The following is a 27,653-nucleotide window of genomic DNA, read 5'->3' on the forward strand; positions in this document are numbered from 1 at the left end:
CGTCGGCATTCCGTAGGGACCGATCCCTCTGGGACACCCTGGTCCACTCCTTCATCACCCCCTACACCTCAACCCCCTCCTACGGCACCTTCCCATGCAACTGCAGAAGGTGCAACACCTACAGTTTCCCCCCTTTCCTTTATTTCCCCCCTCCTCACCGTCCAAGGGCCCAAACACTCCTTTCAAGTGAAGCAGCACTTCACTTGCATTTCCCTCAATTTAGTCTGCTGCATTCGCTGCTCCCAATGCAGCCTCCTCTACACTGGAGAGACCAAACGCAGACTGGGTGACTGCTTAGCGGAACACCATCGTCTGTCCCGCAAGCATGACCCGGACCTTCCTGTCGCTTGCCATTTCAACACACCACCCTACTCTCATGTTCATCCTTGGCCTGCTGCAATGTTGCAGTGAAGCTTAATGCAAACTGGAGGAACAGCACTTCATCTTCCGATTAGGCACTTTACAGCCTTCCGGACTTAACACTGAGTTCAACAAACTTCAGATCATGAACTCTCTGCTCCACCCCCACCCCCTTTTCAATCCCCCTTTTTTCTAATAATTTAGAATTTAAAAAAAATATTTTTCTTTTCCCACCTATTTCTATTATTTTAAAATTTATTTCCATCCATCGATCCCTTCCCCCCTACCCCACCCCCACTAGGATCATCTGTCACTTGCTCATCCTGCTTTCTACCCTTAATGTCACCATTAGCACATTCCTTAGCTAATATCACCACCGTCAACACCCCTTTGTCCTTTTTTCTATGACATCTTTGGCAATCTCTGCCTCCATCTATCACTGGCCCTCTATCCAGCTCTACCTGTCTCACCCCCCTCAAACAGCTTATATTTTGCCTCATTTCTATTTTTCTTTAGTTCTGATGAAGAGTCATTTGGACTCAGAACGTTAACTGTATTCCTCTCCGCAGATGCTGTCAGACCTGCTGAGTTTTTCCAGCTATTTTTGTTTCAGATTTCCAGCATCCGCAGTATTTTGCTTTTATTCAACTGCTTATGCTGCTTCACTCCTCCCACCTTTCCCCTTGTGAACTAAGCTAAACCTTGCCGTCCCAACTCAGGCCTTCCCCTCCCTAATCTCTGAACCTGTACTTTTCCTTGGTTTTCCTCCCATCTTCCCTCATGGCCTCTGAGTTCATATTGCCAGAGGTCAACTCCAGTTCCCTTGATTACAATCCCACTAAGCTGCTCTTCTTGGATCCATGTTAGGCAATGTTGGTTTCCTCTTCCTAGGTACTGTCCACTTTAAACAATCTCCATTATCACCTCCTCAAAAAAAATGCCATCAACCCATCTGTCCTCAAACTATCACATTTCCAACCTCCTTGCAGGGACTCAAATTCATGTCTATATTTCCCACAACTCTACATTTGAATCCCCCCAATCATATTTCTGGATTCTGCAAAAACATTGAAACCCTGTCACACACACCCCCACCCAGTTTACAAATGACACCTTTGTGATTGTAATCATGGTGCATTTTTCCTTTTCAAATTACCTGCAGCTTTCAACACGATCACCACTTGATCTTCTGCCAACATCTCTCCACTGTTGTCCAGCTCAGTGGGAATGCCATTGCATCGTTCCACTCTTAGATGTTCAGTCGTAACCAAAGTATGGCTTCTCTTCCTACATCTGCATTGTTACCTCTAGCAGCCCCTCTAGATGTCAATCTATCACTCCTTTTTCCTGATCTACTGCTGTCCCTAACAACACTATCCAATTACATGTGACCAGCTTCCAAATGGACAGTGATGAAATCCAACTTTACCTCTTCAACATCTCCCTCAACTCTTCCACTGCCTCGGTGTTGTAAGACTATTTGTTGGACACCAGTCTTGAATGAGTTGCAATTTCCTCCAGATAAACATTGGAAGATTAAAGCAACTGATTGCATCCCTCTGCCCGGCCACTGTCTCAAGTTGAATTAGATTTTTTTGCAACCTAATTGGTTCAAAGCCATGCTTCCAAATTCATATCCTTTCCATCTTAAAAATTTTCAACTTCCATCTCTGTACTTGTTTTCATACCAGAGGAAAAACACAAAATACCAGTGGTTCAAAGGAATCTAAGAAGAAGTCTAAGTGAGGCACTTAGTCGATTCAGTATTCCTAAGACAAAAATAATAGTAAAAATAATGGGACTTAAGATAGATAAATCCCCAGGACCTGATGGTTTCTAGCCTAGGGCAGTAAAAGAAATAGAATAACTTGCAGATGTGTTAGTCATAGTTTTCCAAAGCTCACTTCTTGGAATGCTGGTAAGGGGATTAGCAAAAGTGAAAGTGTTTGCAATTGCAAGTAACTTTGTAACACTTGTTGGTAATTGGTTGGGAAATAGGAGATTGAGGCTGAAAGGGTTAAATTATGATGATAGATTGTATAAGCTTTTATAAGTTTGTTTTGTATTCCCTCAAGTTTAGAAGATAAGAGGTTGTCTGATCGAGGTGTTTAAAATGTAACCTCTTCCAGACATACAACCCTCCCTGCACTCAAGTAATTTAGGCCACACTCTATGGAATTTGTTCCTTAAACTCCGCTGCCTCTTCTCCTTAAGTCTCTCCTTAAAATTTGCCGATTATGCCAAGCTTTCGATCATTTTTCCAAATCCCTCGCTCTTTTAACTTGCCATCCATTTTTGCCTAATTATGCCTCAATGAATCATCAAGACATTTTTCTGGAATGTACACCATATAAATACAAGTTATTATTGTTGCAACATTAAAATGACTTTTAAAGGCCAACAATGCATTTAACGTTATATTACTTACCATTTACTTTAGTACCAGTACAATTTTCAGTTATTTCCTCTGAAGGGCTACATAGAACTTCAGAGTCTTCTTTTAAGTACAAAACAATTCTAAATAGTCAACTTAGTCAAAACAATGTGTTCCAGTGCTTTGACATTTCCACAATATCGATCTCTGGTATAATTAATTCCTTAAACATTGAAAAATATATCGGCTTTCACATTAGTTACAATTCTTACACATCTGGAAATATTGTGTCAAATTTCATTCCCCTCGTTCATAATTTTCTTCCATGTTTTCTTCTAGGCAGTGGCTCACAATAGGACTTTGCTCCAGCAGGAAAAACAATCTTCCAATATCTCAATCACATTCCTATTTGTCATATAGGTGCCTTAATAGGGGCTAATTTACTGTGGAATACAACACTGCCAAGTCCAATGCTGCCCATATCAAATACCCAACAAGCACATATTCCAGCAGTAGTCACTGGATAGTGGCCAAGAGTATAAACCTTAGCTAATTTTCCATCTCCCACCTTTCCCAATAAACTGCAGGCCCTTGCTCCCTTAAAGGTCAGAGGAGCAATTTTTTTAACATTTATGAAATGGGTCAGAAAAGCATTTACAGAATCAAAAGAATTAACTGAAAACAATTCAGAATGCATTAGCTTTTATTTTCAATGCCAAAATGCTGTAGCAATCCTTAATTAAATACAAGAAAACCAGACCAAAACTATTTTTCCCTACATTACAACAGTGACAATGCTTCAAAAAAAATATAAAATTAGCTGTGAAGCATTGTGGGACATGGAGTTTGTGAAAGATACTTAATATATGCAAGATCTTCCTTTTCTTTTAAAGTGAGTAAAATTTACCTCATCATCATGGACCAGTTCCTTCTTTACCACCTTCATTGCATAAATACAGTCATTTTTCTTCAAGCGTACAAGGAGAACTTTAGCATAGCTGCCACGTCCAATGACTCGTATAAGGTCAAAATCTTGCAAACCTAGCACTGAAGAAATCTTGATTCCATCAACACCATCAACCACTGGTTTGAGATCCTGGAACCCAGATATATGTAAAAAAATTAACAGTTCAAGTATACTTGATAGTTCAAGATCCCTATACACTCAAAAACAAAACATGAATTAACAGGATGAAGCAGTATGAAGTACCTGGAGATATAATGATCCAGTCAAAGCACCAGGCCATGTTTACTGTGACTCCTCTTTGTGCACACCAGATCAACATAAGGAGGTTATTTGGTCCATTGTGCCTGTGTCAGCTCTCTGAAAGCTATTCAATAGTCTTACACCACTGCTCTGCCCCATCGCCATGCAAATGTGACCTGCTAGGCTTTTATAATGACTGAACCCAAGAGCTGAAGGCATAATTTTTCATTAATATACTCCTGTAACTTGGCAGGTAAAAATTAATCTTTTAACCCAAATCTACAATTGACAATTGTTTCATTACTTCACTGAAGTAAATATATTTCTGACTGATTTTGCTAATTTGCACATGCTTCTGCTGTATGCTGACAGCAGGCAACAGTCTCTGTTTCATTATTTTCAACATCAATTTCTGAAGGTATCAATTAATGAAAAATAACAAGATCAATTTCCTTACCGAGATCTTGTTCTTAACTCGTATTTTGGTACTTCATTTAACTTAATGCAACTTTTGGAATCTCTCATACCATCCTTGTTAGGGAGAAAGCGTGATTCAATAAACTAGTTGTGCCCTTCCCTTCCGGTTTGAGACACTGATACTTAAGGTCTTGTAATGCAATGACAGCACATGTACTGAGTATTGGGCACGGAAGTGTAATGGCTATGTTATTAGACTAGCAATCCAGAGACTGGACTACAAATTCAGAGAAATAATCAAATCCCACCATGGGAGTTTGAGGATTTGAATTCAGATTTTAAACATCTGTAAATAAAAAGCTGGTATCAATAAAAGTGACCATGAAGCTTGTCAGAAAAACCAACAGGTTCAACTAACATCCTTTAGGGAAGGAAACCTGATCTCCTTACCTGGTGTAGTATATGTGACTCAAGTCCCACACCACTGTGGCTGACTCTTAACTGCCCTCTAAAGTGGCCTGGCAAACCACTCAGTTGTATAAAACCACGACAGGAAATCCTAACAGCTTTGTGGGAGCATCTTCATTCTTAATAGCTTCAATCTAAATTGTCTGAAATCTACTCTGTGATCTACTGATTTGGTGTTCAAACATCAGGTGGCAGCTCACCACAGAAATAAAGCATGAAAGTGAGAAGTTTTTCCTTCCCAATTTTCTTTGTTGTTCTTTCTCTCTCAGTGACCAGGTGACAGCTGTGGTTCAGTTGGTAGTGCTCTCTTCTCTGAGTCACAAGGTTTTGGGTTCAAGTTTCACTTCAGGACACAAGAACGCAAGCAGTAGGAGCAGGAGTAGACCATAGAGCCCATCGAGCCTGTTTTGCCATTCAATACGACCTTGGATGATCTTGGGCTTCAACTCCACTTTCCCGTTTGTTCCCCATAACCCTCAATTCCCTGAGACACCAAAAATCTGTCTATACCAGCCTTAAATGTATTCAATGATGAAGCAATCACAACTCTCTGAGGCAGAGCATTCCAAAGATCCACAATCCTTTGAGTGAAGTAATTTCCCCTCACCTCATTCCTAAATAATCAGCCCCTTTTCCCTAGACTGTGCGCCTGCAATTTACATTCCCCAACCAGCGGAAACAATCTCTCAGCATCTATCCTATCAAGCCCTTTCAGAATCTTGTTTGTTTCAATGAGATCAATTCTCATTCTTTTAAACTGTACAGAAAATAGAACCAATTTGCTTAATCTCTCATCATAGGACAACCCCCTCATCCCAGGAACAATTTAGCAAACCTTCGCTGTACCGTCTCCAATGTAAGTATACCCTTTCTTAAATGTGAAGGCCAAAACTGCACACAGTACTCTAGATGTGATCTCACCAAAACCCTGTACAACTCTAGCAAGACTTCTTTATTCTGATACTCCAATGCCCTTGCAATAAAGGCCAACATGATATTTGCCTTCCTAATTGTTTGCTATGCCTGTATGCTAACATTTTGCATTCCTTGTACAAGCACACTCAAGTCTCTTTGAACATCAACACTTACAAGTTTCTCACCTTTTAAAAAAAATTTAGCTTTGCTATTCTTTCAACCAAAGTGAATAACTTCACACTTCCCTACATTATAATCCACCTGCCATCTTGTTGCCCACTCACTTAACCTGTCTATGTCTCTTTGCAGTCTCTCTGTGTCCTTCCCACAGCTTACCTTGCCACCTAGCTTTGTATCATCAACAAAGTTCAACACAAAAAAAAAATCAAAGCTGGCACTCCAGTGCAGAACTGAGGGTATGCTGCACTGTTGGAAGTGCTGTCTTTTGAATGGTGGTTATAAAAGATCCTATGGCACTATTAAGAAGAACAGGTAAATTATCCCTGCAGTCCTGGCCAATAGTTGTCCCTCAATCAAGATCACAAAAACAGATTCTGACCATTATCACATTACTGTTTGTTGTGCACAAAATTGGCTGCTGTGTTTCCTGCATTATAACAATGACTACACTTCAAAAGTACTTCATTGGTTGCAAAGAGTTTTCAGACGTCCAGTGATCATGAAAAGGGCTATAAAAATGCAAGTCTTTTTGTTTTGACTGTTGTATAGGTACTCGCCAAGTATTAATCCAACTGCCATTCTTCATGGGTGAACCTTTAAGTGTCATTAAAGCTGTTTTACCATGAGAGTTTCATAGATAAGCCCAATCCTGTCCCTGTCCAAACCCCCACACATGCTCTATCCAGCATTGGTAGCACGAGTCAGGAGTTGGAAATGCTGTTTTCCTCCCCACCGCTGCTCAGGGGTAGTGAAACTAGTAGCAGATACACAACTTCTGTCTTTTCTGAGATCAGTTAATTGATCACATATCAAGGATGGAACTTGATCCCATCTGATTTATAGGTCTTAAGTACCATAATAAACTCTGCATTTATTCATTATATCATCAGAGATTCCTTAATCTTTAAAGCAAAAACCGTTATGAGCTCTGACATAAAACTCATCATGCATCACTACACATAGGAAACCATAAAGTAGTTTACTGTGAATTGCAAAACCTACCTCTGAGTCATCTGTGACCCTGTCTAATTTAGTCCGACTATGTGGCAGGAATGGTACAACTGTAAAGCAAAGAATCAAGAACTCAAGTTAACTTCATTTACAGGATTTGCAGCACGTTTAGTTTGTCTTCTACTGGAAAAAAACACAATCTAGAAATATGAAACAAAAATGGAAATTGCTGGAAATGCACAAGTCACTGATGATGAAAAATATAATCCCCTTCCCACCAAAATGGTAACCTATCTTATCCTTTTTAGAATAAGAAGTGAAAATGCTAGAAATACTCAGCTGGTCAAGCAGCATATGCGGAGAGAAACAGACTTGACATTTTAGGTCGAAGTCCTTTAATCAGAACTGAAAAAGATATAGATGTACCAGCTTTTAAGCAAGTACAAGAACAGGAAATGGGATCAGAGGAGGAAGGAATGAAAAAGGTCAAGATGGAAGGTGGCAGTGGTTAAGTGACAAAAGGGATGATCATATAGGCAAAAGGGGGGGGGGGGGTGCTAAATAAAAAAAAGAGGATCTGAAGAAGCTGTAAATGAAAACAACAGAACTATCCCAACAGCTTCTATCCAAAAAAATGGGAGAGGTGGTGATGATTTGAAATCGTTGAATCCAGAAGGTTGTAAAGTACTTAATCAAAACAACAGGTGCTGTTTCATGAGCTTCCAGCTTCCATTCAACAATAACTTATATTTATACAATAGGAAGCCTTTTATTCAAAAAACATGTTTGCATCCCGAAGGCTGAATTGCAGTGTGACTTACATCAAGAAATACATATATAGACTAAGTAATCAGGTTAAAACATGCAAACATGTACCAATCATATAGTAACAAAAATACACAAACAAATGCAGCTGGTAACAGAGAAGTGGTGGACAGGATATTAAAGGAAGGGCAATGTTAAATCAAAATTATATTAAAATCACAAAGCAATACACCATTCCTAATATACAGGCACTAAAGTACATATAAATTTCATCATTTAAGTACTTCATTGAGGACCCAACCATGTAAGGAATAGGATTACATGGTATAGCAACTTTAACGTAATAAAACTCAGGGTCACACTTGAGGACTGAATGGAAATGATGACCCAATCTGTGCTTGGTTTCCCCAATGTAGAAGAGACCATGTTGTGAGCAGTTAATGTAGTAAACTGAATTGAAAGAAATATAACTAAATTGCTGTTTCAACTGGAAATTGTGTTTAGGGCCCTGGTCAGTGGAAAATAAGGTGAAAGTGCAGGTGTTGCATCTCTTCTGTTTGCATTAGAAGGTGCCGTAGGAAAGGGAACAGGTGTTGGCAGTAATGAGAGAGTGGACCAGAGTGTTGTAGAGGGAATAATCCCTTCAAAAAGAAGTAAGGCAAGGGAAGGAGAATATGTATTTGATGATGGCATTGTCCTGGAGCTGGTGCAGGATAATCCATTTCATGTGGAGACTGGGGGATGGAAGGCGAGGATGAGAACTTTATCATGATTCAGGGAGAAAGAGAAAGGGGTGAGGACAAAAGTGCAGGAAATGAGATGGATATATTTGAGCCCTGTCGATCACAGCAGAAGGGAATCTTTGGTCGAGGAAAAACTTGGTCGAGGTAGCATCGTCAGAACAGATGTGACAGAGGCAGAGAAACCGGGAGAATAGACGAGTCTGTTTTGGAGACAGGTAGACTTTCTGTCCAACACATTTTTATTTCAAGCTTTCTAACAAGTGTTGCTGGTTATGTCATCAATATCACAAAAAAGCTTTATACAGTGGAGCATAAAAATAAATGCTCAACCCTCCACTGCCCTGTTAAAATGGCTATATAAAATAATGCCAGTACAAAGTCACTAGAAAGAAGCATTTAATAGAATGGTAAATCTTTAATCTGCTTCACTTCAACCACTTTTAGCAATTTGCACTGCTCCACTGATATCCCTTAGGTCCTTCATTATTGAGGATATTTTATAACCAATCTTCCCCCTCTCACACACAAAAACACTTGATGATCACTAGAACCTAATCTGCTCTTTTTACTGCTCCACAACTGCACGTCATGAGCTATGCTGTTAGCATTGGTCTTAAACAATGCAAAACAGCTTACACGCCAAGTTCCAAGGTCAGCCTCCTTACCTCAGTTAGCTTAGGACAGTATAGGTGGAAAGTAACATTACTATTTGCTAATGTTGCATTTATTGGTGAGCTACTATCTTTGGACAGAAGAGAAAATAATGATTTGTTGTCAATTCTTCCTCATGAGAGTGCCCTCATCCAGCTCCAAATGTTCTCAATCCAGTTTGAACAAACAGCAGTCTACCGGAACACTATCTTAAATACAGGCTGAAATTTAATCTACTGTACTATTACCTGTACCAAAGTTTTTGTGCTCTCAGAAGAAAAAAAAAATCTGTATTTTATGTTACCCATAAAGATCGTGGAATACATTAACACTGAAGTGCATGGCATGACTTTGGAAAACAGCTGTCTGATTCACAGTATTGTCTTCCAGATAAAAGGAAAGTAAAAAGGTTTCCACTAATTTATCCAACAGTTGATACCATTGCACTGTCTGACTGTCCTGTAATGACCATATTGAAATGTTTGTAATGTTCATTGATTGTACTGAAGCACCTCATGATCTATGTGGAAAAGTTGAATAAGACTGCACTTTTTGTGATGGCCATCTTGAAATGTTTTGTAATGTTCTTTCACCAACAGTTGATACCATTGCACTGTCTGACTGTCCTGTAATAACCATATTGAAATGTCTGTAATGTTCATTGATTGTACTGAAGCACCTCATGATCTATGTGGAAAAGTTGAATATGACTGCACTTTTTGTGATGGCCATCTTGAAATGTTTTGTAATGTTCTTTCAGATATTTTATGAATAAAGTATACTTTTCCAAAAACATTTTTATCCAACAGTTGTGAATAATCCCCAACCCCCCAGTCCCAATGCCTAGCTTGATATTTTAATTTCTCACACACTGGCCTCAAAACAAATCTATGCTGTCAAATCATCACCTGGAATGACTAATTCTCTGGTGTATGCTGTTCAACGCCTGTTCAGGTTGTTAAAGCCAGAAGGGCACAGTCACAGCATAATTCTAGTATTATGATATAATGGATTAATGCACTGAATAGGACATTTGGGATTGAGGTTTAATTTAGTGCTATGAGGTCTTTACACATTATCAAAAAACATTTAAAAATGCATCCCATTTATCTTGACAGGGTAAATTAATTTCACAGTAATAATTCATGTTAGGGAAAAAACAACACTTTGTTGGAAAACCTTTAGCAGAGGGCGCCCATATCAATCAATATTTTCTTCTACGGCTGAAACAACAGGGATGGAAAATTCATTCTGTCTAAATGCAATCTCCCTGCTCTGTCAAGCATTGTACATGAATGAAAGAAACTTCAAGATATTTTCATAATTAATCTGGACATGTTAACATCATAAGGGCATTTAGTGGGAGCTCTGCAAAGATTTTTTTAAATTCATTCATGGGGTGTGGGCGTTGCTGGCTAAGCCAGCATTTATCGCCCATCCCTAATTACCCTCGAGAAGGTGGTGGTGAGCTATCTTCTTGAACTACTGCAGACCATTTGCTGTAGTTGCACCCACAGTACTGTTAAGAAAGGAGTTCCAGGATTTTGACCCAGTTACAGAATACATTCTGTATTGACTCTCAATTCTTGATCAGAAAATTCCCTTAGAATGTTTATTTTGATTAATACTAAAATGACACTATATTATAGCTAGGAGTGCACATTGCCAATGCCTGAAGGCTGCCCATTAACTGGAAGCCCCGTGATGATACAAGTAAGTTGCTATCCCCATATAAATCATGTTATCCGGGCAGTGACTGTGCTGAGAAAGCAGAAAATGTAGGTGGAAGCTGGCATATGTAGAAGAATGGTTATGAAAATGATGGGGAGGAGAAAGAATAACTCCATAGAAAGATTTATTTTGAAGGGGAATGAACTTATAAATCTAGCCATTACTTTAAAATATAAACTCCTTCAGAAGCACACAATATGCAAATATAATTGTACCAAATCAAGCATGAGCAACATAAATGATTCAAAGATAAAAACAAAAAAACTGCGGATGCTGGAAATCCAAAACAAAAACAGTTTTTCCAGGTAATTCTGTTTTTGTTTTATAAATGATTCAAATCTGTTTCATTGAAGTTGTCTTACGCCCAGCAGAGGTCATCAGAGGAACATATCAATTGCTTTCAGGCATGTACAGAAATTGCTTGCATTTAAAAAATTAAGCTGTCAAATCTGATCTATTTTTTTTTACAAACACCAGATAAATAGGACATGACATGACTATCAATGTATACTGTTATTGTTCTTATTAACCATCCTACACATTTCCATTAAAAATGTTTGAAAAGAAATGGTGTTTTACTTTTTAAAATCCTCTTAGTCTGCACAGGAGAGTCTTGTGGCGCAGTACTCATCTCCCTACCCCTGAGCCAGAAGCTCTGGGTTCAAGACCCACTTCAGGATGAGATGGCCATGGAAGGTGCGTTTATAACGTGGCCAATCAAGTTGATTATCAACCTGCAAATCCTTCCAGTACGTTTAGGGCAGATGGTACATACGAATAATGAGCAGGAATAGGCTATTCGGCCACCTGAGCCTGCTCTGCCAATTAATAAGATCATGGCTGATCTGATACTAACCTGAAATCTGCATCCCACCTATCCCTAATAACCTACCACACCCTTGCTTACCAAGAATCTGTCCACCTCTGCCTTAAAAATATTCAAAGGCTCTGCTTCCACCACCTTTTCAGGAAGGGAGCTCCAAAGACTCATGACTCTCAGAGAAATAATTTCACTTCTTCTCCCTTTTAAATGGGTAACCCCTTACAGTGACCCCTAGGTATAGATTCTATCACAAGAGAAAACATTCTCTCCACACCCACTCTGTCAAGACCCCTCAGGATCTTATATGTTTCGATCAAACCACCTCTTACTCTTCTAAACTCCAGCAGATACAAGCCTAGTCTATCCAACCTTTCCTCACAAGACAACCCATCCATTCCAGGTATTAGTCTGGTAAACCTTCTCTGAACTGCTTCTAATGCATTTATATCCTTCCTTAAAGAAGGTGACCAATACTGTACACAGTACCCCAGATGTGGTCTCACTAGTGCTCTGTCTAATTGAAGTACAACCCCCCTACTTTTGCATTCAATTCCCTTTCCAATAAATGATAACATTCTATTAGCTTTCTTAATGACTTGCTATACCTGCATACTAATCTTTTGCAATTCATGCAGTAAAACACCCAGATCCCTCTGCATCTCTGAGCTCTGCAATCTCTCACCATTTAGATAATATGCTTCTCTTTTATCCTTCCTGCCAAAATGGACAATTTCACATTTGCCCACATTATACTCAATTCGCCAGATCTTTGCCCACTTACTTAACCTATCTATATTGTTTTGTAGCCTCCTTTTGTCCTCTTCACAACTTACTTTTCAAACTATCTTTGTGTCATCAGAAAATTTGACAGCCATCCCATCCATCCCTTCATTCAAGTCATTTATACAAACTGTAAACATCTGAGGTCCCGGCACTGATCCCTGTGGCACACCACTTGTTACATCTTGCCAACCTGAAAAAGATCCATTTATGTCCACTCTCTGCTTTCTGTTAGCCAGACAATCTTCTATCCATGCCAATATGTTACCCCCTATACCATGAGCTTTATTTTCTGCAATAACCTTTGATGTAGCACTTTATCAAAAGCCTTCAGGAAATCTACGTACTGTACATCCACCAGTTCCCCTTTATCCACAGCACATGTTACTTCCTCAAATGACTCCAATAAGTTGATTAAACATGATTTCCCTATCACATAAGCATGTTGACTCTGCCTGATTACCTTGAACTTGTCCAAATGCCCTGCTATAGCTTCTTTAATAATAGCTTCTAACATTTTCCCTTTGACAGATGTTAAACTAACTGGCCTGTAGTTTTCTGCTTTGTGTTTCCTTCACTTTTTGAATATTGGAGTTACATTTGCTATCTTCGAATCTAATGGGACCTTCCTCGAATCTAGGGATTTTGGAAAATTACAACCAATGCATCAACTATCTCACTAGCCACTTCATTTAAGGCCCTAGGATGAAGTCCATCAGGACCTGAGCACTTGTCAGCCTGCAACTCCAACAATTGACTCAGTACCACTTCTCTGGTGATTGTAATTTTCCTGAGTTCCTCCTTGCCTTTCATTTCCTGACTTACTGCTGCTTCTAGGATGTTACTTGTATCCTCTATAGTAAAGACTAATGCAAAAGACCTGATTAATTCATCTGCCACTTCCTTGTTTTCCATTATCAATTCTCCAGACTCACCTTCTATAGGGCCAGAGGTTACTTTGCTAACTCATTTCTTTTTAAAATATTTATAGAAACTCTTACTATCTACTTTTATACTTCTGGCTAGGCTTTCTCTCATACTCTAATTTTTCCCTCCTTAATAATTGCCCTTATTTAAATTTACAAACAGTCTCGAACCCACTGCTCTCTCCCTCAAACCGAACATAAAATTCAACCATATTATGTTCACTGCTGCCTAGGGGCTCCTTCACTATGAAGTCATTAATTAATCTTATCTCGTTGCACAATACCAAGTCTAGCATAGCATGCTTTCTGGTTGGCTCCAGAACATGCTATTCGAAGAAAGCATCTGGGAAAAATTCTATGAACTCATCTAGGCTACCTTTGCACATCTGGCTTTTCCAGTCTATATGCAGATTAAAATCTCCCATGATTATCACCGTGTCTTTCTGACAGGCTCCCATTATTTCTTTTTTCATGCTTCATCCTACCATGTGATTACTATTAGGGGGCCTGTACACAACTCCCACAAGTGACTTCTTGCCTTTAACATTTCTCATCTCCACCCAAACCATTTTCACATTCCAGTTTCCTGAACTTAGGTCATCCCTCTGTTTCGTGCTAATACCATCATTAACTAATAGAACCACCCTCCACCTTGTCCTCGCTTCCCGTTCATCCTGATAATCCTGTACCCTTTAATATTCAGGTCCCAATCCATATCCATCTGCAGCCATGTCCCCGTAACGGCTATCAAATCGTACTTATTTATTTCAGTGTGCGCTCTCAGTTCATCTGTTTTGTTTTGAATGCTTTGTGTATTCAGATACAGAGCCTTTATTCTTTATAGCTTCTAGTCTGTTCTGTTGATTTACTACTCTCTATCCCTTCCTGTTACGGTCTGTTTTTCATTCCTTGTAATAATACCTTTCTCTTCTGCCTTGTCTCTACTCTTTGATTTACCAGATCTTACCAAATTTGTACTCTTGTCCCCACTACTTAGTTTAAAACCCTCTCCACTTCCCCAGTTATGTGGCTCAAGAACACCGGTCCCAGCACAGTTCAGGTGTAGACTATCCCAACGGTACAGATCCCACTTTCCGCAGTAATGCTGCCAGTGCCCACAAACTGGTACCCACTTCTCCCACACCAGGCTTTGAGCCATGCATTCATCTCCCTCATCTGATTTGCCCTGTGCCAATTTGCACATGGCTCAGGTAATAATCCAAAGATTATGACCTTTGAGATTCTGATTCTTAATTTGGTGCCAATCTCCTCATAGCAGAAGCTCCATGTTCCTGCCTATGTTGTTGGTACCAACATTTACCATTACAACTGAATTCTCTCCCTCCCACTGCTAGTTTCTCTCCAGCCCTGAGCAGATGTCCCAAACCTTGGCACCAGGCAAGCAATACAGCCGTCTGGACTCTCACTCTTTGCTGCAGAGAATGGTGTCAATCTCTCTGACTATACTGTCCCTGCTACCATTACATTCCTTGCAACTCCCCCTGCTTGAATTGCTTCCTGTAACATGTGCCATGGCCAGTTAGCTCATCCACCCTGCAGCCTCCACTCTCATCCAAACAAGCTGAAAAAACCTCAAACTTGTTGGACTATTGCAAGGGCCAAGACTCCTGCACTCCTGCCCTCTGGGTCCCCATACCTGCCTCAACTTTTGTCCCTGACCACTGCCCAAATCAGAAGACTCTATCGTAAGGGGTGTGACCACATTCTGGAATAAAGGGTCCATGTAACTTTCCCCGTCCCTGATATACCAGAGTGTCTGCAACTCAGCCTCCAGCTCAATTACTCGGAGCCCAAGTTCCTACACCCACAAACACTTACTGCAGATGTGTTTGCTTGGATCACACTGTTATCCAGAAGCTCCCACATCCTGCAATCACAGCACATCACCTGCCTTGCCATCTCCAATGAGTGTTAAATTAATTAATAATTGCTTATTAGTTATACCTAATAAAGCCTACACCTCCCAACAGGTTTTGGCACTGCCAGTGAACTTTATGATATCGATAAAACAATGCAGTACTTACAATGTTGATAAAACTAACAATGCCAGCTACTGGTTTACCTGCTTCTTCTGCTGCAAAGTGTAAATCAAATACTGGAGGCTGAATAGAGTAGAAGGAAAAAGCAACTTCCCACGCAGCACACTTGCTTGTTGCAGTAAACTTTCCCCAAAGCACCTCTTTTCCCCTATGCACCGAATTCCCACTTTGAACCAAATTCCCAAATGTACTCACTTGGTTTCTGTCTCACTCAGGCCAATGTCTCCCCTCATTGACTGTGCTCCTCTTACTGATAAGAGTGGGAGAGTCTCCTGGTTAGCCAGAGACTGCAGAAGGCAACAGCAAAGCACTCCAGTACCTTGCCAAGCATAATTATGGTCCAACACATGGAGGTCCATGGTCACCAATGCTCTCTTAGGGCATGAAGAGAGAGTGAGTCTGCATGTCTGAGATTTTCAAATACTTCCAGGATCCCCTGTAAATACTGGTCTCCAATCAGCCACATCTATAGATTCCCCTTTATCCTCCTTGCTTGTTACAGGAACAGGCCTGTAGGGAGGATGAGCCAGCTGACCACGGCACTGTGGCACGGGAGGCCATTCAAGAGGGGGGAGCAAAAAGACAAGTGGTAGTTGTAGAGGATTCTATAATTAGGGGAATTGATAGCATCCTTTGTAAGCAGGATCGAGAGTCCCACGTGGTATGTTGCCTGCCCGGTGCCAGGGTGAGGGACATCTCTGACTGGCTTGAAAGGATATTGGAGAGGGAGGATCCTGCTGTTGTGGTCCACGTTGGGACAAATAATATAGGTAAGACTAGGAAAGAGGACCTATTTGGGGATTATCAGGAACTAGGAACTAAATTAAAGAACAGGTCCTCAAGGGTTATAATCTCTGGATTACTACCTGAGCCACGTGCAAATTGGCATAAGAACGCGAGAATAAGGGAAGTAAACACGTGGCTAAAGGAGTGGCGCAGGAAAGAGGGGTTCCATTTCGTGGGGCACTGGCATCAGTATTGGAACAGGAGGGATCTGTACCGTTAGGATGGTCTCCACCTGAACCGATTTGAGACCAATGTTCTAGTGAAAAGGGTAAATCAGGTGGTCAACAGAACTTCAAATTAGAAGGGGGGGTAAAACTCTAAGAAGTATGACTAATGGGAAACAAAGCAGCAGGTTAACGTGTGTGTGTGTGTGTGTGTGTGTGTGTGTGTGTGTGGGGGGGGGTGGGGGGGGGGGGGGGGGGGGGGGGGGGGCGTTGGTTGGATTCAACTTCATGGAAAATTATGAAAAAACTGAAAAGAAGGGAGAGCCCAGGAGAGGCTATTAAAGACCCCAGAACACAAAATAGGACAGAGTGTTTGGAAAGGGCTAGGAATCTAACTTCAAGCACATCAGATAAAGGGACGACAATGAGAAAGGGGACGGAAAATACAGGACTGAAGGTGTTGTATCTGAATGCACGCAGTACATGAAATAAGGTAAATGAGCTTGTGGGGCAGGTTGAAATTGGCAGTTATGATGTGGTGGGCATCACGGAGACATGGCTGCAAGGGGATCAGGACTGGGAGCTAAATATCCAAGGATATACATCCTATCGAAAAGATAGGCAGGTTGGCAGAGTGGGGTGGGGTTGCTTTGTTAGTAAGAAATGAAATTAAATCGATAGCAAGAAATAATGTAGGGCCAGATGATGTAGAATCTGTGTGGGTAGAGTTGAGGAACAGCAAAAGTGAAAAAACCATAATGGGAGTTATGTACAGGCCTCCAAACAGTAGTCAGAATGTGGGGCACAAGATACACCAGGAGATAGAAAAGGCGTGCAAAAAAGGCAAGGCTACAGTGATCATGGGGATTTCAATATACAGGTAGACTGGAAAAATCAGGTTGGTAGTGGATCCCAAGAAAAAGAATTTGTAGAATGTCTATGAGATGGCTTTTTGGAGCAGCTTGTGGTGGAGCCCACTAGGGAACAGGCAATTTTAGATTTAGTGATGTGTAATGAGGCAGATTTGAAAAGGGAGCTTAAGGCGAAGGAACCCGTAGGAGGAAGTGACCATAATATGATAGAATTTACCCTGCAATTTGAGAGGAAAAAGCTGGAATCAGATGTAATGGTATTACAGTAGACAAAAGGCAACCACAGAGGCATGAGGGAGTCGCTGGCCAGAATTGACTGGGAGATGAGCATCGCAGGAAAGACAGTGGAACAGCAATGGCAGGAGTTTCTGGGAGTAATTTGGGAGACACAGCAAAAATTCATCCCTAGGAAGAAGAAGCATACTAAAGGCAGGACGAGGCAACCATGGCTGACAAGGGAAGTCAGGACAGCATAAAAGCTAAAGAGAAAGCATACAATGCGGCGAAGAGCAATGGGAAACCAGGGGATTGGGAAGCCTACAAAGACCAACAGAGGACAACTAAAAAAGAAATAAGGAGGGAGAAGATTAAATATGAGGGTAAACTAGCCAGTAATATAAAAGAAGATTGCAAGAGTTTTTTTTAGATATATAAAGGGTAAGAGAGAGGCAAAAGTGGACATTGGGCCGCTGGAAAATGACACTGGAGAACTAGTAGTGGGGAACAAAGAAATGGCGGAGGAACTGAATAGGTACTTTGCATTACTCTTCACGGTAGAAGACACGAGTAACATCCCCAAAGTTCAAGAGAGTCAGGGGCAGAGGTGAGTATGGTGGCCATTACCAACGAGAAGGTGCTAGGAAAACTGGAAGGTCTGAAGGTGGGTAAATCATCTGGACCAGATGAATTACACCCCAGAGTTCTGAAGGAGAGAGCTGAAGAGATAGTGGAGGCGTTAGTGGTGATCTTTCAGGAATCACTGGAGTCAGGGAGGGTCCCAGAGGACTGGAAAATCGCTAATGTAACCCACCTGTTTAAGAAGGGAGTGAGGCAAAAGGCGGAAAATCACAGGCTGATTAGCCTGACCTCGGTCGGTGGTAAGATTTTAGATAATAATGGTATTAAGGATGAGATTTCAGAATACTTGGAAGTGCATGGTAAAATAGGGCAAAGTCAGCATGGTTTCATCAAGGGGAGGTCATGCCTAACAAATCTGTTAGAATTCTTTGAGGAGGTAATGAGTAGGTTAGACAAAGGAGAGCCAATGGATGTTATCTACTTGGACTTCCAGAAGGCCTTTGACAAGGTGCCGCACAGGAAGCTGCTCAGTAAGATAAGAGCCCATGGTGTTAGAGGCAAGGTACTAGCATGGATAGAAGATTGGCTGTCTGACAGGAGGCAGAGTGGGGATAAGGGGGTCCTTCTCAAGATGGCGGCCGGTGACAAGTGGAGTTCCACAGGGTTCAGTGTTGGGACCATAACTTTTCACTTTATACATTAATGATCTAGATGAAGGAACTGAGGGCATTCTGGTTAAGTTTGCAGATGATACAAAGATAGGTGGAGGGACAGGTAGTATTGAAGAGGCGGGGAGGCTGTAGAAGAATTTGGACAGCTTAGGTGAATGGGCAAAGAAGTGGCAGATGGAATACAACGTGGGGAAGTGTGAGTTCATGCACTTTGGTAGGAAGAATAGAGGCATAGACTATTTTCTAAATGGGGAGAGAATTCAGAAATCTGGAGAGCAAAGGGACTTGGGAGTTCTAGTCCAGGATTCTCTTAAGGTTAACTTGCAGGTTGAGTCGGTAGTTAGGAAGGCAGATGCAATGTTGGCATTTATTTTGAGAGGACTAGAGCATAAAAGCAGGGATGTGCTGCTGAGGCTTTATAAGGCTCTGGTCAGACCACATTTAGAACATTATGAGCAATTTTGGGCCTCGTATCTCAGGAAGGATGTGCTGGCCCTGGAGAGAGTCCAGAGGAGATTCACGAGAACGATCCCAGGAATGAAAGGCTTAACATATGAGGAACCTTTGAGGACTCTGGGTCTATACTCAATGGAGTTTAGAAGGATGAGGGGGATCTGATTGAAATTTACAGAATACTGAAAGGCCTGGATAGAGTGGATGTGGGGAAGATGTTTCCATTAGTAGGAGAGACTGACCCGAGGGCACAGGCTCAGAGTAAAGGGAAGACCTTTCGGAACCGAGATGAGGAGAAACTTCTTTAGCCAGAGAGTGGTGAATCTGTGGAAGGCTGTGGAGGCCAGGTCATTGAGTGTACTTAAGACCAAGATAGATAGGTTCTTGATTGATAAGGTGATCAAAGGTTACGGGGAGAGGGCTGGAGAATGGGGTTGAGAAACTTATCAACCATGATTGAATGGTGGAGCAGACTCGATGGGCCGAATGGCCTAATTTCTGCTCCTATGTCTTATGGTCACATCCTCAAAGAGCTCAAACAAGATTTCCCTTTCAAAAAACAATGTTGACTCTGCTTGATCCCATTATGATTTTCTAAGTATCCTGCTATAACCTGCTTAATAATAGATTCCAGCAATTTCCCTGTGACAGATGTTAGGCTAACTTATCTATAGTTTCCTGCTTTCTTGAATAAAGGTGTTACATTTGCTATTTTCCAATCTGCCAGGACCCTTCCACAATCTAAGGAATTTTGGGTCGCTTATATGCCGCCACTATCTCTGCAGTCACTTCTTTGAAGACCCGAGAAGCAGGCCATCTGGTTCTGATGACTTGCCATCCTTTAGGTACAAAACTTTTCCTAATACCTTTTCCTTGACGATGATGTTAAAAGTTCTTCACTCTCAAGTAACTTTGGGAAGTTCTCTAAGACTTCTACAGCAAAGACAAACACAAAGTACCTGCTGAACACTTTTGCTATTTCCTTGCTTTCCATTATTAATTTCCCAGATTCTCTCTCTAGAGAGCACCAACACTCACTTTAGTTACTCTTGTCCTATAATAAACACTTATAGAAACTCTTACTACCTGTTTTGATATTTCTAGCGAGCTTTCTCATTATCCAATTTCTTCCTTTTTTTTTGTCATGCCTTGCTGGTTCTTAAAATCTGTCCAATCTTCTAATGACCACTAGTTTTCACAGGCTTATACAGTGTTTGTTTCAATTTGATATTATCTTTACCTTCCTTATTTAGCCATGGATGATGCATCCTTCTCAGTCTTTCTTTCCCACTGGGATAAATCTTTGCTGAGATTTATTAAATATCTCTACTGTCCTACCTTTTAACCTACTTTCCCAGTTCACTTTAGTCAACCCTGCCTTCATACCCTTTACTTAAGTTATAAACACTAGTCTTAGAACCACTCTTCTCACCTTCAAATTCGATCATATTATGATTGCTGTCATCTAGAGGTTCCTTTACTATGGCCTGAATTTTTCAGGCAGCTGGCGGGCTCAGTGGGAGCAGTCGCAGAGCTGGTCGCCACCCACGATTGGCTCCGTGCCACCATTTTACACAGGTGGGCAAATTAAGGCTCGCCCAGCGTAATATGCAAGCCATAGCGCTCAGCGCTACCTGTGCAGGCAAGAGGAGGAGGAGGAGAGTCAGGGCTCAGAGCTGCCTCAGGGAGATTGAATCAATCTTGAAATAATTGAATAAATGGTTTAAAAATGTATTTAAACATGTCCCCTCACATGACTGTGTCACATGAGATGAGACATGTTTTTATATTTAGGTAAAAAATGTATTTATTTTATAAAAGCTTTAGGGAACCTCATCCCGCGCATGGATGAGGTTTCTTAAAAAAAAATGCGAAGGCCACTTGCCCTTTTCGCCTGCCCACCAACCTTAAGGTTGGACGGGCAGTGTTAACAATTAGATCAATTAATTTCTTAATGGCCTTAATAGACTGTTTACATATCGGCGGGTGCGCAGCTGACTCCGGCATGCGCCTGCTGGATGAAACATTGCGGGACTGTGCAATGACGTCAGGACGCACGCCCAACATCATTGCGTGTCATTTTACCTGTCAGCGTGTGGGGCCCGCCCTGCATGCTGACTGAAAAATCCTATGAGGTTATTGATTAATCCTGTCTCATTGCATATTACCAGGTCTAGAATAGCCTGCTCCCTGGTTGGCACTAGAACATAATGCTCCAAGAAATTGTCCTGAATAAACTTTATGAACTCATTTTCCAGGCTACCCTTGCCAATCTGATTTGCTCAATCTACATGTAGATTAAAGTCACCCATGATTATTTTCCTACACACCCCATTTATTTCTTCTCGTATACTCTGTCCTACAATGTAACTACTGTTAGGGGGCCTGTAAACTACTCCCACAAGTGTAAACGACTCCCACAAGTGAGCTCTTACCTTTCCTATTTCTTATCTGTACCCAAACTGATTCTACAGTGTTAGAATCTGACGTTCAAGCGCGGGTGCGCAGCTGACTCCGGCATGCGCCTGCTGGATGAAACATTGCGGGACTGTGCAATGACGTCAGGACGCACACCCAACATCATTGCGTGTCATTTTACCTGTTAGCGTGTGGGGCCCGCTCACTACTTTACTAACATCATCCTTAACCAACAGAGCTACCCCTCCACCTTTTCCCAGCTTCCCGTATTTTCAAAATGTATCAACTTTACTTATTAAGCAAAAGGGAGCAGGCTGGAAAGAAAGGCCTGGGGGTGTGGAGTGCTGGAGGAGGAAAAAGGGGAGATCGAAATAAAGGGCTCATGTACAGTTTAGTTCATATATTAACACAGCACACACATTGTTATGATTGTACATTAATAATGTAAACATGAACTTTGTTGTTTTATTGGATTTCTGATCTAGCTATCACAAAATTTTAACTTGCATAACAAGACCCTATTGGCTTATCAATGTTTATCATGCTATATTAACAGGTTTTTTCTGTTTTTAAAGGTAAATAATACAGAATGGCAACAAGAAAAGTACAGTGCAGAGTGGAATCAACAAAATGTGAAACTGAAATTGAACACACCATCCTCAATATGTGAGCAGCAGAAATAAACTTTGTCCTTTGGATTTGGGGCAGCAGGTCTGGGCATTGGCATACACACTTCTCCCTATGCACTATTTTCTAAACAAGATCACAGACAAGTGCAATTTTCTTTTTTTAAGTATCCACTCAGAGGTACATGCAGACTGAGTAGTCTTTATTATCTGTTATCTCTACTCTGCACCTAATGAGCAAATAATCTAGCATGGATTAGAAAACACCATGTGGAGGTTTACTGGGCGCACATTTGTATCTTATAACAATAACACAACATTTTGGTACACTAATGTACCATATTGCTCTGATATTTTCTGTTTTAGTTCACAACAAAACGAATACAAAAATTGTATTCAGCTTATCAAAAACACTATAAACACGCATGTAAAAGTAGAATTTGAAAGATCAATTTTTTAGGCTGAATGTCATGGGGTCAACTTTTACACAGGTAAAGTTTCGAGGGCTTGACATATGTGCTTGATTTCAAGCACAATAAATGGATAGAGTGACCTCTAGTGGCTAGGAAGCTGCGGTATTGCCAAATTAATTTAAATAGATCTTAACCCATTATGAAAAGGGTGCTGAAGTCTGTTAAATAAACCTTTCAAACCCAATCCTCTGCTCAATATTCTTAACCATATACTGCTGCAAAAAAACTAGCCTGTAATTGCATTTCTATTGCATTTTATAAAAAATATCTTCCTTTGCTAGAGTTTTTGAGTGATACCTCAGTGAGTTTACCTTCTATACTTGGCACTATGCGAAGCTGCAAGCAACATTCTCTTCCTTTTTAAAAATAAATCAGCATTTATAATCTCAGCTACTAACACATCATTGTAATTATCTCTTTGTTACTTTTATGATAACTAGGATTTATGTTTTGCTATCATTACCCATGCTGACTAGTTTTTGGTGGTTTCACCCTTGCCTTTCCAATTACATACCAACATACTTACGAACATACAAATTAGGAGCAGGAGTAGGCCATACGGCCCCTTGAGCCTGCTCCTCTATTTGACATGATCATTGCTGATCTGATTGTGGCCTCAAGTCTACTTCTCTGTCTACCCGCTATACCCTTTGACACCCTTGTCAGTCAAGAATCTATCTAACTCAGCGTTTAAAATATTCATGGCCCTGCCTCCACTGCTCTCTGGGAAGAGAATTTCACAGGCTAATAATCCCCCAAGAGAAAAAATAACTCATCTCCACCTTAAATGGAAGGCCCGTTATTTTTAAACTCTGAACCCTAATTCTAGTCTCTTCCATAAAGGGAAAACATTTTCTCAGCAGTCACCCAGTCAATTCCCCCTCAGGATCTTATACATTTCAATAAGAATACCTCTCATTCCTCGAAACTCCAATAGATACAGGCCCAACCTTTCCTCACAAGATAACCACCTCATCCTAGGAATCAGTTGAGTGAATTTTCTCTGAACTGCTTCTTACACTATTTTATCTTTTCTCAAGTAAAGGGACCAAAACTGTACATAGCACTCGAGGTGTAGTCTCACCAACAGCCTACACAATTGTAGCAAAACTTCCCTACTTTTATATTCCATTCCCCTTGCTATAAATAACATTTCATTTATCTTCCGAACTTGCTGTACCTGAATACTAATCTTTTGTGATTCATGTACAGGCACCCAGAGCCCTTTGTTCTGCTGAGTTTAGCATCCTTTTCCATTTAAATACTATGCTCTTTTCTATTCTTCCTGCCAAAGTGTACGAGTTCACATTTTCCCACATTATATTTCATCCGCCGATTTTTTGCCCACTCACTTAACTTATCTAAATCCCTTTGTAAACTCTATGTCCTCACAATTTATTTCCCTCTCTATCTTTGTCTCATCCACAAATTTAGCAATCATACATTGAGTTCCTTCATCCAACTCATTGCAGCCCGAGCATTCAAAGCAATGGCCTCTCTCCTCCCAAACCCACACACCTCTTGGTTCTAAAATTTTTGGGCTTTGATCTCCAAAAAACTAGGGGGATCGTTAAACAAGGTAAATGGAAAATCATGTTTTTTTAAGGCCAAAATTCCTGGGGTCAAGTTTTATGAGATTGAATTTTACGTGAGTGTATACAGTACCTAGAATCATTAGGATAGTGGAGCTGGGAAGATAAAACAGTGTGAGAAAGATTGAGAGTGAGATCGGAGTCGGGGAGATGATAAAAGCACGAGAAAGAACAAAAGTGAGAGCGCAGCTGGGGAGATAAAACAGTGCGAGAAAGAGCGAGAGTCAGAGCTGAGCTGGGGAGATAAAACATCTAGGTGCTGATACTGCTGATGGGTCTCAGTGGATGACCAGATTTGGAGAAACTCAAGTGTGACATCATAGGGAACTAGATATGTGATTGGTTGGTGAATATTTTACTTGCTTTGCTCATTTATCTTTTAAATGCTGGTACAATTTATTGGTAACAGTAAGGTTTCTTCATAATAAGGTTTTTGTACTAGCAGTAGTAAAGCTAATTGGGAACAGTAGCGTTTATTAATTAAAATTAAGATAAATAAATATATAGAGATAAAAATAAAATAAATACCTAAAACACATATCTGTGTAATTAAGAAATGTATAACTTTTAGTTGTAGGTGGTACTAGCTTTCAGAAGCACAGTAAATTGTAATGTATATAGGAATTATTCTAAGTTAATTAAGAAAGTAATTAAACTAAATTAAGTAAATAACATAAGTAACAATGGCCGGGCAGTTATGTTGCAACTGTGAAGTATGGGAGCTTTTGGGCGCCAAGGCGATCTAGGACAAACACGTCTGCAGAAAGTGTAAGTAGCTGGAGGAATTCCAGATCAGGGTTATTGATCTGGAAGCCGAACTACACAAACTGCACAACATAAGGGAGGGACAGAAATACTTGGACACTTTGCTCCAAAGACGGTCTTAGAATTGGTCATTTGTTTTGTTCAGAGTGAGGGACAGGAGGATGTGACCGTGAATGAGGCAGGTAAAGGACCAAGTAGACAGCAGCGAAGGAACCTCAGACTTTGCAACTGTTAAACAGGTTTGAGTTGTTCACAACTTGTGTAGACGAAAGTGAGGTCTGCAAGAGAGTCCAGACAGCTGTGTTGCCTGTCTGGTGTCAGGGTTCAGGACATTTGCTCAGGACTGGAGAAGAACTTACAGTGGGAAGGGGAGGATCCAGTTGTCATGGTACATTTAGGTACCAATGATATAGGCAGAGGTTATGCATAGTCAGTATGAAGAGCTAGGCACCAAACTAAGAAGCAGAACCTCAAAGATAATCATGTGTAAATCGGCATAGGGCAAATAAGATGAGGCCAATGAATGCGTGGCTCAAAGGCCAGTGTGGGAGAAGTGGGTTCTGGTTTGTGGGTCACTGGCATCAGTACTGGGGAAAGTGGGGGCTGTACCATTGGGACAGCCTACAGCTGAACCGTGTTGGGACCAGTGTTCTAGCAAGCCGCATGAATAGGGAAGTAGAGGGCTTTAAACTAAACAAGTGGGGTGATGGATCATGCTTAGGTAGATTTAGCAAATCAAGGGGCCGAATGGCCTATTTCTGCTCTTATTTCATATGTAGGTAGTAAATATTGGTGATGGTGATGCAACTCATGAACATTGCAGAACAAAGTGAATTGTTTTTCCAAAAGTCAGAAGTAGTATTATACACTCAGAATTGATTTTTAAATATATATAAATGAACAAGATATTTCAAACAAAATAAAATACCTGTGTGAATTTTGTGCTCATCAGGATGAGGGATGTTAGAACTGAGAAATGAAACAATTGCCATCTTAGGCACCCAATGTCAGCATCGAGCACTACCAAGTACACCTCCTACCACTACTCTTCATTAATTTGTCAGGCTCAACCATTGCTACACATGAGCAACATTTTTTTGTATTTTTCTTTGTTTTGTTTCTTTTAAGTATCATTGATCATTCTTAAAGGATTGTAAGTTAAAATCTTACTTCCATCAGGTTCTTCTGAAGGGATGTCAACTTCATCAGTCTTGTCATCAAGTGGAGGTTCGGGGGACGGCATGACCGGATCCTAATCATTAAAACAGGAAGCAGAGGAAAATCATTCATATAGCAGAAGAAACTGTTGATATATCTGGCACCCTGTCAGGATTCCAGGTGGATGAGCAGCAAGAGATCATTTAAATTGCGCTCTTCATTCCAAACTATCAGCTGGGAAAAGATTGGTGCCACTGCACTACAGCTCTTTCATCAAGTCTTACGCTAAATATCACTTGTATAAATACAAATCAAATATTTGTAGGACAGGTAGGACAACTGACAAAATGCCTTAAAGTCAAAATTTTCAGATGGATAGAAACTGTTTCCTTTGGTGGAGGCCAGAACAAGGGAGCATATAACCTTAAAATTTGTGCTAGGCAGTTCAGAGCAGAAATCTGTAACGTCCTACTTCAAAAACTGTGACAAGTCAACTGAAAATTTCAAAAATACAGCAGATAGAATTTTGTTAGACAACTATATCAAGGTTCACAGAACCAGGACTATAAAAGTAGTTGCAGTGCAGACCAGCCATGATCTTACTGGCTGGTGAAACAGGCTTAAGGGGGTGAAAAGCCTACTCCTGGTCCTACTGTCACGAAGCTATGCCCCTTTATTTTTGAAAATATGATCTTTCAACTTTCAGCTGACGGGGGTGGGGTTCTGCTGAAAGCCAGAAAAATCAAAATTTTAAAACAGGTGGTGAAACATCTAGAGGTGGAAATTGAGGAGCAGCAGAAATTGGAAATGGAATTTGAGTTAAGGGAAAAAGAGAGAGGCAGGAAGGGTAAAAAGAAAGGGAGTTTAAATTAAAACAGCTTGAACTGAGGAGTGAGGATTCCATTGTGTCCATTAAAGACACCCCTATCTCAGACTTAAGGTGTTCATTTTTCACCATTTAATTCCCAAGTTTGATGAAGAAGAGGTGGACACCTTCTTTATCTCATTTGAAAGGGTGGAACAGCAGGGAAAGTGGCCAGCCCAACACTGATCCCTGCTGTTGCAGAGTAAGCTGACCAGAAAAGCACAGAAGATTTACTCCCTCTTGCCTGAGGAAAGTGCAACAAGCTATGAAGCAGTAAAAAGGGCTATTTTAAGTGCATACTAGTTCATGCCAGATATGCACTATCAGAAATTCTGTACTTCGGGAAACTGCCTGACCAGGTGTACCTGGAATGCAAATTGCTTAAGCAGCTTGCTTTTGAGCAGAGGGTATGGGCACTTAAAATTTGAGGCCACCGATGAAAACCTTCATGAAATAATTCTCGAGTTCAAAAACTCCATTCCCTTCCCGATAAGAACTCACAGAGGAACAGGGGCCAGGTAGGCAGCAACTCCAGCTGATGATTATGAGCTTATCCACAAACACTCAGCCCAAAGGAAACCCTTCCCTAATCATCCCCAATCAACTGAGAAGGAAAGAAGGTGGGAGAGTGATTGGAAACTGAGTATCCCTGGGAGAGAAG

General features: G+C 40.8%; 1 protein-coding gene across 5 annotated transcripts in view; it reads right to left on the reverse strand.

Annotated features, from left to right (window-relative positions):
- The window catches only part of prkcz (protein kinase C, zeta), a 612,152-nt gene that overhangs the window by 285,460 nt on the left and 299,039 nt on the right, over nucleotides 1-27,653 (reverse strand). For all 5 annotated transcript variants that reach the window (XM_041206302.1, XM_041206300.1, XM_041206299.1 and 2 more), the window contains 3 exons: nucleotides 26,140-26,221; nucleotides 6,924-6,982; nucleotides 3,642-3,830 (listed from right to left, as the gene is read on the reverse strand). In XM_041206302.1, the coding sequence (XP_041062236.1) occupies nucleotides 3,642-3,830; nucleotides 6,924-6,982; nucleotides 26,140-26,221 (330 nt within the window). The remainder of the gene's footprint in view (nucleotides 1-3,641; nucleotides 3,831-6,923; nucleotides 6,983-26,139; nucleotides 26,222-27,653) is intronic.

The sequence above is a fragment of the Carcharodon carcharias genome, chromosome 15 (assembly GCF_017639515.1).
Source record: "Carcharodon carcharias isolate sCarCar2 chromosome 15, sCarCar2.pri, whole genome shotgun sequence".
Classification (NCBI taxonomy): domain Eukaryota; kingdom Metazoa; phylum Chordata; class Chondrichthyes; order Lamniformes; family Lamnidae; genus Carcharodon; species Carcharodon carcharias.